The 16,928-nt window shown below is 45.2% G+C and overlaps 1 protein-coding gene across 1 annotated transcript in view; it reads left to right on the top strand.

The window, feature by feature from the left end:
• SYN3 (synapsin III) overlaps nt 1-16,928 on the top strand; it is a 194,494-nt gene that overhangs the window by 161,750 nt on the left and 15,816 nt on the right. Inside the window, exons 7-9 of the mRNA XM_013947489.2 lie at nt 2,996-3,138; nt 8,183-8,257; nt 11,586-11,688. Coding sequence (XP_013802943.1) covers nt 2,996-3,138; nt 8,183-8,257; nt 11,586-11,688 — 321 coding nt within the window. The remainder of the gene's footprint in view (nt 1-2,995; nt 3,139-8,182; nt 8,258-11,585; nt 11,689-16,928) is intronic.

The raw sequence follows: 16,928 nt of genomic DNA, 5'->3' as shown, positions 1-16,928 counted from the left end.
TCATGGAGGACAGGAGAGGTGCCTGAAGACTGGAAGAAAGCCAATGTCACCCCAGTCTTCAAAAAGGGCAAGAAGGAGGACCCAGGGAACTACAGGCCAGTCAGCCTCACCTCCATCCCTGGAAAGGTGATGGAGCAGCTCATCCTGGAGGCCATCTCCAAGCATGTGGAGGACAAGAAGGTGATCAGGAGTAGTCAGCATGGCTTCACCAAGGGGAAATCATGCCTAACCAATCTGATAGCCTTCTAGGATGGAATGACTGGCTGGGTAGATGAGGGGAGAGCAGTGGATGTTGTCTACCTAGACTTCAGCAAGGCTTTTGACACTGTCTCCCATAGCATCCTCATAGACAAGCTCAGGAAGTGTGGGTTAGATGAGTGGACAGTGAGGTGGATTGAGAACTGGCTGAATGGCAGAGCTCAGAGAGTTGTGATCAGTGGCACAGAGTCTAGTTGGAGGCCTGTAGCTAGCGGTGTCCCCCAGGGGTCAGTACTGGGTCCAGTCTTGTTCAACTTCTTCATCAACGACCTGGATGAAGGAACAGAGTGCACCCTCAGCAAGTTTGCTGACGATACAAAACTGGGAGGAGCGGCCGATACGCCAGAGGGCTGTGCTGCCATTCAGAGAGACTTGGACAGGCTGGAGAGGTGGGCGGAGAGGAACCTCATGAAGTTCAACAAAGGCAAGTGCAGGGTCCTGCACCTGGGGAGGAATAACCCCATGCACCAGTACAGGTTGGGGGTTGACCTGCTGGAAAGCAGCTCTGCTGAGAAGGACCTGGGAGTGCTGGTGGACACCAAGTTAAGCATGAGGCAGCAATGTGCCCTTGTGGCCAAGAAGGCCAATGGTATGCTGGGGTGCATCAGGAAGAGTGTTGCCAGCAGGTCAAGGGAGGTGATTCTCCCCCTCTACTCAGCCCTGGTGAGGCCACATCTGGAGTACTGTGTCCAGTTCTGGGCTCCCCAGTACAAGAGGGATGTGGCACTACTGGAGCAAGTCCAGCGAAGGGCCACAAAGATGAGGGGACTGGAGCATCTCTCTTATGAGGAAAGGCTGAGAGAGCTTGGCCTGTTTAGCTTGGAGAAGAGAAGGCTGAGAGGAGATCTTATCAATGTGTACAAGTATCTTAAGGGAGGGTGTCGAGAGGATGGGACCAGACTCTTTTCAGTGGTGCCGAGCGACAGGACGCGAGGCAATGGGCACAAACTGAAACACAGACACTTCCATCTTAACATGAGGAAAAACTTTTTCACTGTGAGGGTGACAGAGCACTGGAACAGGTTGCCCAGAGAGGTGGTGGAGTCTCCTTCTCTGGAGATATTCAAAACGCGCCTGGATGCAATCCTGTGCAATGTGCTCTAGGTGACCCTGCTTGAGCAGGGGGGTTGGACTAGATGATCTCCAGAGGTCCCTTCCAACCTCAACCATTCTGTGTGATTCTGTGATCTAGAAAAGGTCTTGAGCAAAATCAGTTGCACTTTTCACCTTCCCCACAACCTGTCCAGGTCTCAAGAGTTTCTCTGTCCTGCTCCTGTGCCATGCGACTGCATCTCTGGTTTCTGTTATGTCTGGAGCTTAAACAAAACAGTCCAAATAGAGCAATACACCAGCTGCAGGTTAGCAACAAACTTGTCCTCCGTTTTCTAGTGAAGATGGCTCCTGCCGTCTCATGGCTGGAGGCGACATGTAAAACCGTTTGTTTGTTCTTTGCGAAGAAACACCAAATACCAAGGCACACACATTTCCTTCTGCCGGCTCCACGTTGTCTGGCATAACCCTCCTTTAACACACGTACTGACGCAACTGGGAAACTCTTCTGGGGCAGAGACTGTCTGGCTGTTACAAGCATGTAGACACTTAGCAAAGCAGGGTCGCGGTCCCCAACTGTGGTTTGTAAGTATTGCCAAACTACAAAGCCTGTGTAATATGTCAAGTCATTCACTTGCTCACTCTTTTCACACGGTGTTGGACATTTTTTTGCCAATTAACCCACCCTTCCTGCATCCATCCCACACTGAGGGACAAGAATTGCAAGGGCTTCTCCAATGCACCAAGCAGATTTTTGCCAACAGACTAAAGGCTGTGGTTGATAGGATGAATGAGGTCATGTTGTCTATCATGTTCTTGTTACCTGCCTGTTCAGTTTTCCTATTCCTACCCCATTAGCTTTGGCAGAGATTTGATTGTGTTGTTAGAGCTTTTGCTTTTTTGGTCCTTCTTCCTTGGGTTTTTTTTTTTTTTTTCTGGATAAGATTCAGAGTGTTTCTCATAAATGAATACAAATCTGAGAAGACAGCTTTTCAGGAAATCTCCAGTTCATAGCTTACTGCCCTCTCACTGCCAAGTGTGACTGCAGTCTAACCCCCTGCCCCCCCCCCCACATGTCCATGGCATCATGCTCAAAGATCTCCCCAAGAATCAACAAACTCTCCTAGAGGCATCCTTTGCCTTCAGTGCTTGCTTCCAACTGGGAGGCCTGCACCACTCCTCAAAGAAAAGCTGGATGGGGGTAATGTGAAATGCCAGGGAACTGAAGACTGGAAGTGGCAGACAACCAGCTCTCTTGTTTTATAGCATTGGTTTCTATTTCCTGACCACCCAAAATAATCTGTTTTCATCCATCCCAGTATGGGAAATAGCAGTTCCAATGCTTGAATGAAGTAATGCCCCTTAAGAGATGAAATATGCTTTTGAAGCATCATAAACTTAAAGAGCATTAGCAAGAGCCATTTGGGCAAAGCTCTAGCTGCTTTCTTGGAGCCAGGTTTACCAGGGCTTGTACATGAGGGAAGGAGAAAGTGGTCATTTTGCTCTGGGTTAGGTTTGCCTGGGGAATGTCTCTTTTCAAATTACGCAGTCTCTGCTCTGTTCTCAGCTCCATGTGCGTGTTTTCTAACTGGCATTGTGTGATTCAGACACTGAGATGGCTACTTCTCACAAAGTATTCCTGTTCCTTTTGTGCTTGTCACTTTTTGGCGGGATTTTGGCAATCAAGGTCAAAGTTGAGAGCCAACACGACTTCCGAGACATGGCTAGCATAGTAGCCATGGCAAAAACCTATGCCACCACCGAGCCGTTCATCGACTCCAAGTACGACATCCGAATCCAGAAAATCGGCAGCAATTACAAGGCTTACATGTGAGTGCGTGGCTGTGCTGGGGTGAGTTGGGGGCTAATACTCTGGAGAGATATTGTTGTGGATGTGATTCAGTTGGTGTCTGCTTTGGGCCAGAGTAGGAGGCTGACTTAATTTCCTTGAAGACTAGCCCAGCTGTTCTTTCCCTCCGCTGAACCCAGAACTCTCTGCCACAGATCACCTTCTCCATTACTCACTGTCAGTTCATTGTTTCTGGAAGGTAAATCTTTCCCTACCTGTTTCTGAGCTTTGGTTAGTTCCCTCGATAAAAGCCATACTCCACTGTTATCCATCACTCTCTACCTCCTGTTGCGAAAGGGCTCGTCTTTTCCAACAGTTTAGCAAAATCCTCCAGCTTCCAGCGCCCTCTAGTGGGCCCCTTCCCTCCTGGGGGGGGGGGGGGGGACGATCAAAAGAGAGAGATGGCTCAACAACCTCCCGTGGCCAAAATGTTTGCAAGAGCTGCCTGCAACCCATGGAGATCTCCAGTGTCCAACCCACAGTGACCCTGAGCTTTAACTCATGCCTGGCCAAGCTCATGGCACTGTGCTCACACAAGGCTTCGAGGAGCACACGGCACTGGTACAACTAGCTGTGGCCTGGCCAGCGTGCAGGATTTCTGCAGGCACTTTGTGCATGTGCCCCTAGACACACACAAGGGAGGGGAAGGAGAAGGCAAGTCATTTCTGTAGGTGCCCAACAAGCTCCTCCCTGCTCAGCAGGGCAGCGAGGGAGATGGCGCCAAGGCGGCCACCCATGAGGGACAGCCCGCTCCAACTCCAGAGCCAACATCTGACATTGGAGGCAGCCGTTTGAGCACCCAGGATTGAGGTCTGCCTCATTCCCCTTGCCACTACCGCCAGGTGGGAGGCCCAGGGGCCACACTCCTCGCTACGCCGGGCCTCCTGCCTCACCAGCACCAAAGGTGGCGGCAACAGGAAGGGGGGTTCTCATGCCTGAAACATCCCTCATGTACTGATGTGTTTAAAAAAATGAAAGTGTTCAGCCAAACTTCAGCTCAATTAAAGATGTAACTGCATGGCTCAGGAAAACACCTGTTTCTTCTTACTGCAAACCAGTAGACAAGAAAAGCCAAATAACATAGCTCCTCCAGAAATACCGCTCCTTATTCAACCGCAAAATTCAGGATAAGTAGACAGCTCTGGCAGTATGTTCTTCAGGTCACCAGACAGATGTCATATGTTACCTAAGACTCACAATATTGCAAGTTTTAGATCTGTGTTTACAGACCCCCAGGCCATAGCTATAGCGCAAACAGAGTTAAATAAGATAATCAAAAGTACATGATCACATACTTTTCAGCTATGGCTGCCTAAAATTCCTGGTCAGATTCCTAGCACAAAGGTATTTAAATAAACTTGATAATAACTGAGCCACATTCTTCATGGGTAGGACTTGTGGGACATTCAGCTACTTCATGTGAACCCGATGAGAGAAAATGTGTTTTAAATCTGATCAGGTCTACAATAGCACAGTTGCCTAATATTAACATCTCATGCACAACCTGGCTCAAATCGGTCAAAGGAAGGAAGGTTTAAAATATCCATTAAAATTCCCTACTTCTGCCAACCTACCCAGCCCTGCCTCCACAGTCTGCCTCCCAGTCTGTCTCTAAGTGAAACAAAGGCCCAGTTAGCCTGACTGTACCCTCTCCCCATTTACTGTTCATACTCACCACACACCCATCCAGACAGAGATCAAAAGTAATACCAGATGATTGGGGAAAGAAAGCAGTCACACTAAGAGCTAATCCCACTCGGGAATATAGCTGTGCAAACAATTGTTTGCTAAATGAAATATGTTTTCATTTGAGAAATTGACTAAGCAGCTATGAACAGGAAACACCTTAATGAGAAATGAAGCTTACTAGCAAAGAAAAAATATAGTAAAATTCACTGAGTGACTTGTAAACCCAAAAAGTGTATTTATATTGAGAGAGTCTTTTATGGAAGTGAGTTTGGGAGAGCTGTAGAGCCAGTCTGATTGTGGACTGTTCCTTCTGGAAGGTATCAGTTTGTCCCAGCATCAGACAGAATGAGAGATTATTTCTATGGTATAAATAAGTCCCTTCTGTGGCAGAGGGCAGAGGTAAAAGCACCCAAAATATCAGGGCTCTCACTGGTGTCTCAAATAGAACACCCAAAATCATGAGTCACGCGAGCAAATCTCAGCCTTAAAGGCAATTACAGCATCTGCTGTAGCATCAGACTAATGGAGAATTGCTTTGATCTGTGAGCCATGGAATCTACCCAATATTTTTATACCGTCACCCACACATTTAGACTTTAAAAGTCCCCTTCTTTCTGAGAAAGAACTGTGTATTGAACTTCTCCAGAATATGTTTACTTTGCACCAAGCATCTGCCAGAGGGAGGATGCTGCAGAGTGACTCATGCATTCCTCCCCTTCCCAGATGCTCAATGCACTTCCTTTCAGCTCATGACCCAGGGCTTGAGTTCAGTTTCCCATTGACTTCAGTGCAGTGACTCGAGATTTACACTACTAACAAACACCCACTTAGCCCCTGCTTCGGGCCATCCGCAAAACAGCAGATAAGCACCATGCGATACATGCCTAAAATTCCACTGAATGTATTTGACTGACATTGTAATACTGGTGAGGAGAAAACATGAATATTGCTCATGTGGCAGGAGAAACAGGGCAGAAATTATACACCTTCTCCCCAACTGGAGGTGAGCAGAGGGACCATTGCCAGTTAAGGCTTGTGAAATGTTGTTCACTTTAGATTACCAGCAGCTGCTGATTATCAGGCATGGGACAGTCTTTGCCATCAGCTTTTAGCAAGAAGATCATATGCTTTCCTTTATAGTTTCATGAGCATGGCTGCTGTTTTTGTCACCTCAAATGTGGTTCATAGCCATATGCTCTTCAGGGGGCTTATCCTAAGCAATGCTGCAGGTGTCTAGGCTACAAATCTACTTGAGCTACCAATCCCTAAAACCTTGAGTCCTTTCATTTAAGACGATGTCTGTATACTGATATGGCCCCTTGGCATTTAGGATGATTGGATGAATTTTGAGTCCCTAGCAGAAATGGCTTTGGAAGCAGAGCATCCTTAGGGAAACACCATTGTTTTCAGTCTCCTTTTCTACCTCAGGTTGAATAAAAATGGGGGAGTTGGAGGGGGAGAAGAAAAAGAACTTGGTGACACACCTCAAATTGGAATTGCTCTGTCATGCTGGGAAGGGAATGATCTTGACAGAGGCTGGTGATTGGTCAGGATGGCTTCAGGTGAAGATTTTCCATTTAGAAACGGTTTGGAATACACCTAAGAGAAATATTTGATATGTTATGCCCAATATTGTACTTTGGCTGGAGATAGATAGGTGTAAACAAGTCACACCAATCAGACCAACTGCCAGTGCAGAGTTCTTATTTCTGGAATCTTCTCAAGTCAAATTACCTTCCAAAACTATACAGCTGTGGTTTGGTTTTCTTAGGGACAACTCAGCTGCTTATATTCAGTATTCTACACACATCTCATAAACACTGATATTTAATCATCTTGTTAGTAATCAGACTCTGGAAGTTCTCATCAGTACTAATGGGATTTTGATGCCATCTGCCACTATATGGCAATTTTCTGGATCTATATATTAATAAAAAATGGTTCTCATTGCAGAACTGAGCAACATAATCCTAAGAACCAGGACATGTAAAAAGCAAAAGAGAGGCTGAGGGTTGAACACTGTACTTACATAATCAAAGGGCTCATAACTATCAAAGCCTATGGAGAAATCCATCCTGTTGCTTAGAAAGTAGGGCAGGAAGATGCATGTTGGGTGAAGGGAATCAAGAGAGAGAGTCAACTATATGAAAACACAATTATTCAACGCAGTAACCATTCTGCTTTGGCCCCCTGGCCATTGCTTTAAAGATGGGTTATAAAGTCCATTTAAATTTCACAGCAACTATACATATCAGGTTAGAAGAGAAAAGGGAAAAGGACACTGTGGTGTCCTTCACCAGGGTGAAGAGAAACTCTAGGCAGTCAACTGTATTGATCCAGGTTTACATTTCGGCAGGACATCTGTATCTCCACTGTTCCACATAGTCTTTAATGAACAAAAAAGTTCAGAGTCTCTTTTCTACATCTTGTTGAAAAGGAGACAGAACAGGCAGGGAGGATTTCCACAACACCACGTTGAAGCATTGGATCACCCCTCATGATCCCTTCCTAAATCACTACCTAAATCTCCTACAACATGGAGATGGACCTTGGATGTATCCCATCAGCATGCTGACTTGTCCTAGCTTGTACATTCTACCAGAGTTATATGCACACTGTTGTCACTGCAACCTGTCCAAGATTTGCCCTGTGCCTAAGGTCAGGGGAAGGAAATTGTTTACCCCTTGATGGATGATAGTGAAACCTAGAATTTGTCAGTATCTTTCTTGGAAATTAACAGTTAGTTGCAGCTAGGGAAAGTCCAATCATTTTATAATTATAAATTCTCTGAGTCCAGACAGAGTGAGCCACTGAAAGGCCAGCAAAAAGCCAGTGGAAGAGAAGATATAATCTTATTTTCTGTGCCACCAGTACAATTGAAGTCAAAGTCAGGGAGAACCAGAATGTTATAGCTGATATTTCTGGAGCTGTTCAGTCAGATGTTTGCCTGGAGAGTTGCTCTTCCAGGAAGAGAGGATGCTACCATTACAGAAGACAAGTCTGATTATCCTGGAGTTCTGTACAGACATCTGAGCTCTCCTGGGCCTGATGTATAAAGAAGGTACTCACAAAGCTAATACTGATCATCCACCAGACATGGGCTCAAGATACCTTGGAGGTTTCCCTAACTCCTCATTCCGTTTTTCATGAGTCTGAACAACATATTCTGTATGGAGGGCTGTTGAGGCAAGATTTAGAAAGATTCCTGTGAGGAAGAAGCTCACCACATCCCCTCCTGTACAAGCACTGAGTCAAGAATGAGGGCCACAGTAAGAGGGAGGGTGGGGTAGGAGTGTACTTTCATGTTCTGGTTATGTTTTTGGTTTGTTTTTCTAGGAGGACATCCATCTCTGGAAACTGGAAGGCAAACACAGGTTCTGCCATGCTAGAACAGATTGCAATGACAGAGAGGTAAGGAAGAGAAGAGGGTTTCAAAGACAGTGTTAGCTATTCTTGGTTTAGAAAGGAGGAATTGTATTTCAGACTTCAATTAACTGGGAGAACTGGTAGGTGAGGTTTCCTGGGAGGCTGGATAAAGGAGTTTAAAAGACCGAGTGTTTCCTTAAAAAAATATTAAGGGCACAGAGGCAAACTGTCCTAATTTGGAAAACACACTGGAAGGACAGCAAGAGACCAATATTGCTAAATCATTAGAGCTTTACTGAATGTAGCCACAGGAAACTAGACCAGCATACTAAGGTCAAGCATACAAGCACAAACATGTAGGGATAAAATCAGAAAGGTCACAGCACAGAACAAGAAGTAACAGGAAGTTATTCTAAGTACATTACTTATAAGAGGCAGACATAGAAAAGCTTTTTCTTCTGCTCAGCAGAGAGAAAAATCTGTCAGCTTAAGTGTTGAAAGCATTTTTCACATTAGTCTCCCAAAAGTGGACACAGTGTTTCAGCTAAGGTCTTTTCACTGCTGAACAGAGCAGAAGGAATTGCTTCACGCATCTCGCAAATTGAACTTTGCAGATGGTACTTCCATATATTCATACCAGTGTGATATTTGCTTATATTGCAAGTGCATGATGTTGACGACTCATGGTAACCTATGCTCAGCTGTAACTGCCAGACCCTCTTCTGCAAAACTGCTACCAAGTCACTTGTTCTCCAACCTATTTCTTAATGCAGTAGACGATTCATAGATTTATAGATACATAGATTATATGTAGGCACTCCTCCCTATTGAATCCAGGATTTTTCCAGATTATTTCTCCAATTTGCCAGGATCATTTTGAATTCTGTCTCTGTCCAGGTTTGGGCACCACACCTGAAGAAAGATATCAATGAGTTGGAGAGAGTCCAAAGGACAGTAATGGGAATGCTCAGAGGAGAAAATATAATCAACCTATGAGGAAAGAATGCAGCAATTGCTCCTGAAGTTTTCTACCTTTTTCAGTTAGCAGACCATTGATATTTTTCTTGTAGAAGTGTGGACTTGTGCATAGTGAATGTACGCCTGCAGTGCACAGGTTTGCTTTCCTTCATTAGCTTTCACAGAGCCAGGAGAAGTCATCCACAAGCTGAAAACCACTTTACCCTAAAGGAAAGAAGACTTAAAGGGCAAATACATAAAAGGCTGCTAATAGGGCATGTCTCACTGTCTATATTACTGGTACAGTAGGGTAAGAAATAATGGGCTTAAATTATAGCAAAAAAAGGTTCATTTGGACATTAGGAAACATTTCCTAGCAATAAAGATAGCAAAGCACAGAAATGAATTGCCTCTTTAAAACCAGTTTAGAGAAGTGTCTTTCAAGAATGACACAGATACAGCTCTTCCCAGCTTGGAGGTAGCAGAGTGGTGCAGGTGACCATCTAAGGTGCCTTCTGCAGCTATAGTTCTGTGAAGCAGGAAAAGCAAGCCAGACCTCAAATCTGATGCTGAAGGTGGCTCTGCAAGGCCCTAATGGGATTGTGGGATCTGAACATTATTATGGATCCAGGTTGTTCACAACATAGCTGAAGCCAGAGGGGTGAAGGAGAAAAGTTCCCTTATTACAGTGTGCAATATGAAAGCCCAGATTCCTCCCAACCTCTCAGGATACACTTTGAAAGTTTTACAGGGATAATGCCCCAGTTTGCCAGCCTAGCCTCGCAGGAGCAATATAGGCAGCAAGTGTTCAAATCCCATTAAGTGCAGCAATTCCATCTGAGTAGTGGCAACCTTAAGCACCTATTGCACTGAACAGTAGCAGAGGCAAAGGATGGACAGCTCCAGGTAACTCTAGGCTCAATGACAGTAAACCCTCTGCAATTGTTACCCCTGATGCACATGCATATAGCACTGCTATTCCACCCCAGCAGCCCTGATGCCTCCCTAGTGCCAGCACTGTTGAAGACAGATAGCTATCAGGGGCTCTGGTGTGGGCAACAACCCTCTTAGCCTGGCTGCTGAACCCAGACACCTACAGGACTCCCTCAGGAAGAGAGGTGGTGTCCAGCCACAGCAGTGCACAGTGGGGGGCTCGCAATGCATTTTCCCTGTTTCACAGGGTCCATAGCTCTCCTCATCATGCTATTCAGTCCTCCTTATGCTATTTCTTCCTCAAGTGTGCTGGAGTGAATGTGCTTGGTCTCCTCATTAGGGATAAGAGAACACTGGTAGTCATATAAGCCATTTTCTTGCTTCTTTCTGCAGACATTTTGCTCACACAAGCTGATCATTATATTTTCAAGTTATGGGGACTCTGGCTGGCTTCAAGGATATAAACTTGTTCTTTGGCCAGAACAGCTCTTTTTCCATTCCCTGTAGGGTCTGCAAAATGTCAGTGTTTTCATGAGACCATGGCCCTCCCTCTCCTCCTCACAACTTGTCATAGTCCTGCTTACAGATCTGCTGTTCTGAGATTATTATTTTTATTGAAATGGTCAGAACTGCAGTGCAGCTGCACAGGAAATAAAACCAGGCTGCCTCTTTCCCTCCTTATTTCCACAACAAGGGGATGTGGTCCCCTCATAATATGGCTGTTGTCATTCTCTCTCCTCCTCTCACACAGGAACATCTAAGGGAGCACCCATCAGACGTGGCCCTTCTTCATACCAGCTCATTTCCCAATCTAGGACAGCTGGAGACAAGAGCTATAGCATAGAGCTCTCCCTCTGATGAAGCAGTGCCTAGTCTATGTAAGGGGAGTACCTGGATAGGAGGAATGGCCAATGGATAGGAGGGAGGTAGGAGACAGCAAAGGGATGAAATGGAAAGAGTAAATTATAAAAAGCAGGAGTCATTGGGTCACAGACAAGGGAGGAGGTGGCTACATCCTGCTAAATTCTGCTCTGACTTTCCAGTCTTATTCCAGCCCTGATGTGCTGGACTTCTTATCAGGAGAAGTCTGCCTACATAATGGAAGGCTTTCAGGCAAAGCCAATACAAACGCTAAGGGGCCAACTCTTCTGGGAGATTAAATGAGCTAAATATTTATAGCTTGGCAAAATGACAACCAACTGAAGACCAGATGGAAATACCAAGGAGGAAAAGAAATATTTTAAGGTGGTTTTGAAGGCAAACAATCTGGAATAAAGGAAAATGTTAGCAAGATTCCTTTTTCTGCTACATCTCTTGCGCAACAGACTGAGGCAATGCCCTAGCAAAGCATATAAAGTTTGAGTTACAATAAAAAACACTCCAGAACTTCTATGTGCTCCTAAGGGCAGAGGGATGGGCAATTATATTTGGTGGAATACCCAGTGACAGCTAATTCCAGGCCATGCCTTTATGGTTTCTGCAGGTACAGACTCTGGGTGGATGCCTGCGCAGAAATGTTTGGAGGTCTTGATATTTGCGCTGTCAAAGCTGTCCACAGCAAAGATGGAAAAGACTATATCATTGAGGTGAGAGCATGGGGAACTCAAATGCAAGTCTTCCTAGGGAAGTATATCTGCAAAAATTCTCCTTCAGGGTTCACAGGCACCAACATGCTCGTGTACCCCTGTGTGCACGGTTCAGCAGTCACTGCCCCTCAATGCCCACCTATTTCCTCCAAGCTCTGGCATGCTGATATGCAAGGGACCAACTCAGAGTCCCAGTTAAACCAGCAGATATGCAGAAAGGGCTCAGTGTTAAAATGCCTTGATGTGTCAGTATGGGCTGTGTCAGGAAATGGGAAGGCAGAGACTGCTTGGCCACCCTAGCTTTCCAGCCAACAAATCCCCACAGTGCAGCACCTACCAACATGGGTCAAGATGCAGAGCTGCCCCCTTGCAAGATGCAAGCTGGCCCTTATCGAGGCCACAATTCTCAGCAAGTGTTGTTGGCAGCATCCAAAGCTTGGCATGTGTCTCATTACACTGATGCCCCAGCACTAGCCTTCCTAGGCTGAGCACTTGTAAAGCAAGCACATCTCTGTAGCTGGTAGCAGTTATCAACAACAAGAGGAATGAACATGCTCAGATTCAACCCAACCTGACTTCAAGTTCTAGATGATGTTAGCATATTAGTCATGTTAACCTCCCTCCATTATCCACAAGGAGAGAAAAACAGTTAGGTCCAGCAGGTCTCTCAGCCCATTAAAAATCTGTTTCTCTCCGAATGAACCTGTATTTCTCCAATCACTTTTAAAGGAATCCCAATAATAAAACTCCCACCAGCATGTTATTTAAGAGGGTAGAATAAACAGGGAGAGTGTAACAAAGATGTCCATAAGTAGCAGCAACAATTTAACTAAAAGTCAGGTGTATTCATTTAAATCTTTTGCCCAGATCAGCATTCACTACAATAACAGACTAGTAAGACAAACCACAACAGATGGTTTACTATGGGCAGCGTGGACTACAAACTCTTGTGTTTGGGACCCATTAAAAGGACAAACTGTGCCTGGGAAAGCTAAGGTTCAGCATGCTCCTCACCAGGCCAGGAGACACAAGTGAGAGTAGGGTAGATAGCACATTCAGGTCATTGTAATAGGGCAGAGAAGGAAAAACTGCTCAGAAAATCAAAGTGGAAACTTAAGAGACACTCCGGGGGAGAGAAAATCTGGCAAGTAAGCAAGTGCCTCTGTCACTATGCAATTGGAAGAGAGGCACAGCATCTGACCTGCTGTAAACTCCGCCAACACAGGCCAGCCGAGGAAGATGAGCAGGGCCAGCCTATGGCTTCATGCAGGGGTGCTGACACACTGGAAAGCTATGTGTGGGAGAGCAGTCCCACCCACTGAGGGTTGGGATGCTGATGAGAACCACATGAGCCCTCCGGCAACTGCACATTCCAGTGTTATGTATCTACTCTCCGGGGAGCAGTGACCTGTCAAAGGCCATGTGATATAAGTGCACTGCCAGCAACGAAACACTGGCAGGCCTCTGTCCTGTAGCGATGAGGCTGTGGCTGATGGGTCTGCTCCTATGTGCAATTCATCAGCACCTAGAGGAGCATCCCCCAAAGCAGACTGTCTCCTTGCCACGTACTTTTAAATCACTATGCATATGGGGCTGAGAAAGGAAGAGCAAGAAAGAAGTCTTGCTAGGAGAGGAGTCTAAGGACATTTGGACTGTGTCCATACATGGTCAGACGTGAGATGTGGTTTTCAGATCCCTACATCTATTCTTGCACATAAGCCTACGTACATGCACACATGGCTGATTCTGTGCTTAAGGATTATATGCTTCTGTCTGGGTATACCTCTGGGTTTTCACATCTGCCCCTGCATGTGAGTGACTGCATGAAAGGCACATCCATATTCTAACAGCCATCATCATGTCGCACAGGGCAAAAACATACACTTACACTCCTCTCCCTCCAGGCCAAGGTAAAAAGCAATAGATTTAATAAGGTACAGATCAGAAGAAATACATCAACTTCAGATGATTCAGGCTGAATTATACCAACCAAGAACCTGATTGAGCAGGTCTGATGTACAAACCTCTAGCAAGCATTCAGATGCCAGGTTGATGGATGTTGTCCGGAAAGGAGTAGAGTAAGTGCAATACAAAGGAGAGGAACAAAGCCAAGCAGGCACCTTTTCTACTTTATGCAGATCTGAGGAAAATGCTGAAAAGAAATTAATTGCCTCCAGCCTACTTCTCTGGGTGCTTTTCTTGGTTTGAAACTGATCCTTTACTTTGCTTTTTTTCCTTTTGGCAGTGGGGAAAAAAAAGTTTTTTGACAGTGTGACAGTTGTATTTCTCTTGGTGAGAGGGAACAGTCTGCTGTGACATTTTACAAGAAAGCATGTCTAAATGGGCTGAACAAATAGGGAATTTGCACAATGCAATTGCAGGCAGTAATTAATTTTCACAGTGCAAAGCAGTTCTCTAGGAAAGATTTGCAGATGGAGAAATGGGCAGTTCTAGGAACTGAGATTCATCACAGTGGTTTGTTGCAAACAGAATCAGACTAAGAGAGATGAGTTATCAGCACAGCACAAGAGTAATCTGTGAAACCAGGGTATTTGATATTACTTCACCTTCATTTCTGTTCCCACTGTAAATAACAGAACCTGCCATCTTTCTGCCCTTCAAAACACTAGCACACTTCAGCACTATTTTCAAGGCTCATTTTCAGACCTAAAAAGAAATCTACTGATTTCAACAAAATTTCATTTTATTAAAGCAGTTGTGAATTTGACTCTGAATGGTGGTACTTACTTTTCCTCTGCTTTAAAGAACTTTGTCACTTTAAAGGAATATTCAGCAGGGTTCAGCACTCACTGAGAAGGCCAGATCCTCAAACTAGCACAAGCTAGGTACTGCCTTTAGCAGCCAGATTCTCAAAATTGCTCAGCAGCATGTATGTGCTAGATGATGAAGGCTTAATAATTTCCCCCTCCCTTTCTTTGGCATTATAACCCCTTCCTACATCCCTGCTATGCTGACAAATACGGGGCAGGTGGAGGACAATTAAAATGATCCATGTGATTTATTCCTCCACCTGTATCAGGTACCCAGCTGAGCCCTACCTACCATATAGCCAAGCTGTATTGCTAGCCATGCTCATTGCTGCCCCGCACAAAGCCCTGCCCATGCCTTCACCACTGCCATAACAGTCTTTTTGATATGTCTAATCATCTGTTTCCTTCCTTCCTTCCCTAAAAATCACCCAACACCCCACTCTGGCACATCAGAGCATGGAATAACAAGTTCAGCCTTCAGGCCTCAGTGTCAGATAGGCACAGGGGGAGGAGCGGGATGGGGTTTTCCTGAGTCTCTTCTCTGCCCTGCTGCCTTCTTCTCCCCCCATACACCTTATCAGACAACACCAGCTGTGGCAGGAGCAGCCACTGACCTTGGGCAGCTACAAAGGCCAGATCCATTCATGCCGACATCTTCTTGTCTTGCCCAGATGTTCTGTGAGCTCCTCAGGAAGAGATGAGTTCAATCTGTCTGCGATTCATGTATTCCCTCCAGCTGTTTGATTTATTTCAGCATTAGCATTTGTATCTGCCCAATTCCAGAGCAGCTCCCCTCTCCTGAAGGACAGACAAGGTGACATCTCATGATCATTTTCAGATGAGTGGTAACCAGCTGTATCATTTTGCTCATAGAAATCACTGCCATTTTCAAAGGCCTCTCCTTATGCAGTGATTCTCCATGCCCACATTCACAATCTCACACATCTCACATTCCTCTGTCAGATACTACACAGCAAGACAGAATATACTCTGATCCCTGGTGCAGCTTCCCTGATGCAGGTGGGACTTGCTTCAGGGTTCACTCCCTGCTGGTGCCTTTGTTTTTTAAAACAGCATCTTCCACTTCCACTCCAGCCACTGCTGTCACAGAAATAAGGAAGAACATTTCTTAAGATGGGTAAATGAGGGGATTTTTTTTTGGGGGGGGGGGGGAGGTTATTGTGTCTTTTGAATACAGCTGTATCCCCGTTATTTACAGGGAGGGTTAGGGAATCACCAGATTAAGTTTGGCAGGCCAGCTGTTAGGAGAGTAATGGCATCATCTAGTGGTCAGACAGGTCCTCCGCATGGTGCATTAAAGTGAGCCGAGAGACCTCTTTTCTTACACATGAACTGGGACTGCTAAATGAAATGAGAATGCTTTTGCGGGGGAAGTTGAGAGAAGGGAAACCTGTGCAGCAACCTGCTGAAGAACACCCAGAAGTCCCCTGGGGTGGTGAGATGCAGAAGGGACCTGGCTGTTCCCTGCCACCATGGCTAATGCCGACACCTCTAGGAACCATCTCCTTTCCCCCCATCTTTTTTTAACAGGGAAACAGAGAGGTGGACAGTGGAATGAAAAGCCATTGCATGTATATATCTGAGCACTTCCACTTAATTTTCTAACCTCCTTCTTATGCACCTTAGATCAAGCTGGCCATGGCTATAAACACACACTCTTCATGAGAACTCCAAGTTAAAGCTTCCTCGGCAGCTTCTTCAGTGTTCATGAGACACCTATAGAAATCGATCCAAGTTAACAGCTATTGCATAAGATGAGGCTAGAATAGAAACTTGATGAACTCACTTCACTAACAGACTTCCCCATTTTAACTGTGAAAAAATGTGCAAAACTTTCCACTTCACTCAAAGAGTGGACTCTTACAGCCTTGCTGGGGTGGAGTGCACTTGCGATTGTTATCTGAGTATGAGTCAGTGCCTTTCTAGAGCAATGCAGCCTTTAACTCTGCATTTCCAGGGTTTTTAATGTTTGGTTTAAAAATAAAGCAAAAGAAAATAAACTCTTTCAACCCTGATATTTCGGTACAATTATATTTACTCCAACTGAATCTTAACTTCATCATTGTGCAGTTTTTCCTGTGGGATTTAGCTCCTGTTTGTGAAGTACTTGATTTATGATGAACTGTTGAAAATGATGTTTAGGGCTGCTGTACAGTTGAGGGTCAGCTGTGCTTTCATTGTTATTATTACTGTCAGAGCACTTCTTACCTTAAAGACCCTTTGCTGGCTCTCCTTCTCCCCTCCCTACACTCTTGCTTTCTCCAGCACAATTGTAGTACCTGTTTGGGAAGCAGTCATATCACAACAGTGTCAAGAAGACGAGAGAAAATGTTTACTTTCCTGTATTGGGTGCTGCTGTTTTGGTCACATCCTATTTATTATGCATCTGTTGTGTTTATTTCCCCTCTCAGGGTGCACTGCTTTGCATTGATTAATTGCAAATGTTTC

Source organism: Apteryx mantelli, chromosome 1 (assembly GCF_036417845.1).
Source record: "Apteryx mantelli isolate bAptMan1 chromosome 1, bAptMan1.hap1, whole genome shotgun sequence".
NCBI lineage: Eukaryota > Metazoa > Chordata > Aves > Apterygiformes > Apterygidae > Apteryx > Apteryx mantelli.
The sequence above is the reverse complement of the archived record's forward strand: the minus strand, read 5'-3'. Positions and strand labels throughout refer to the sequence as shown.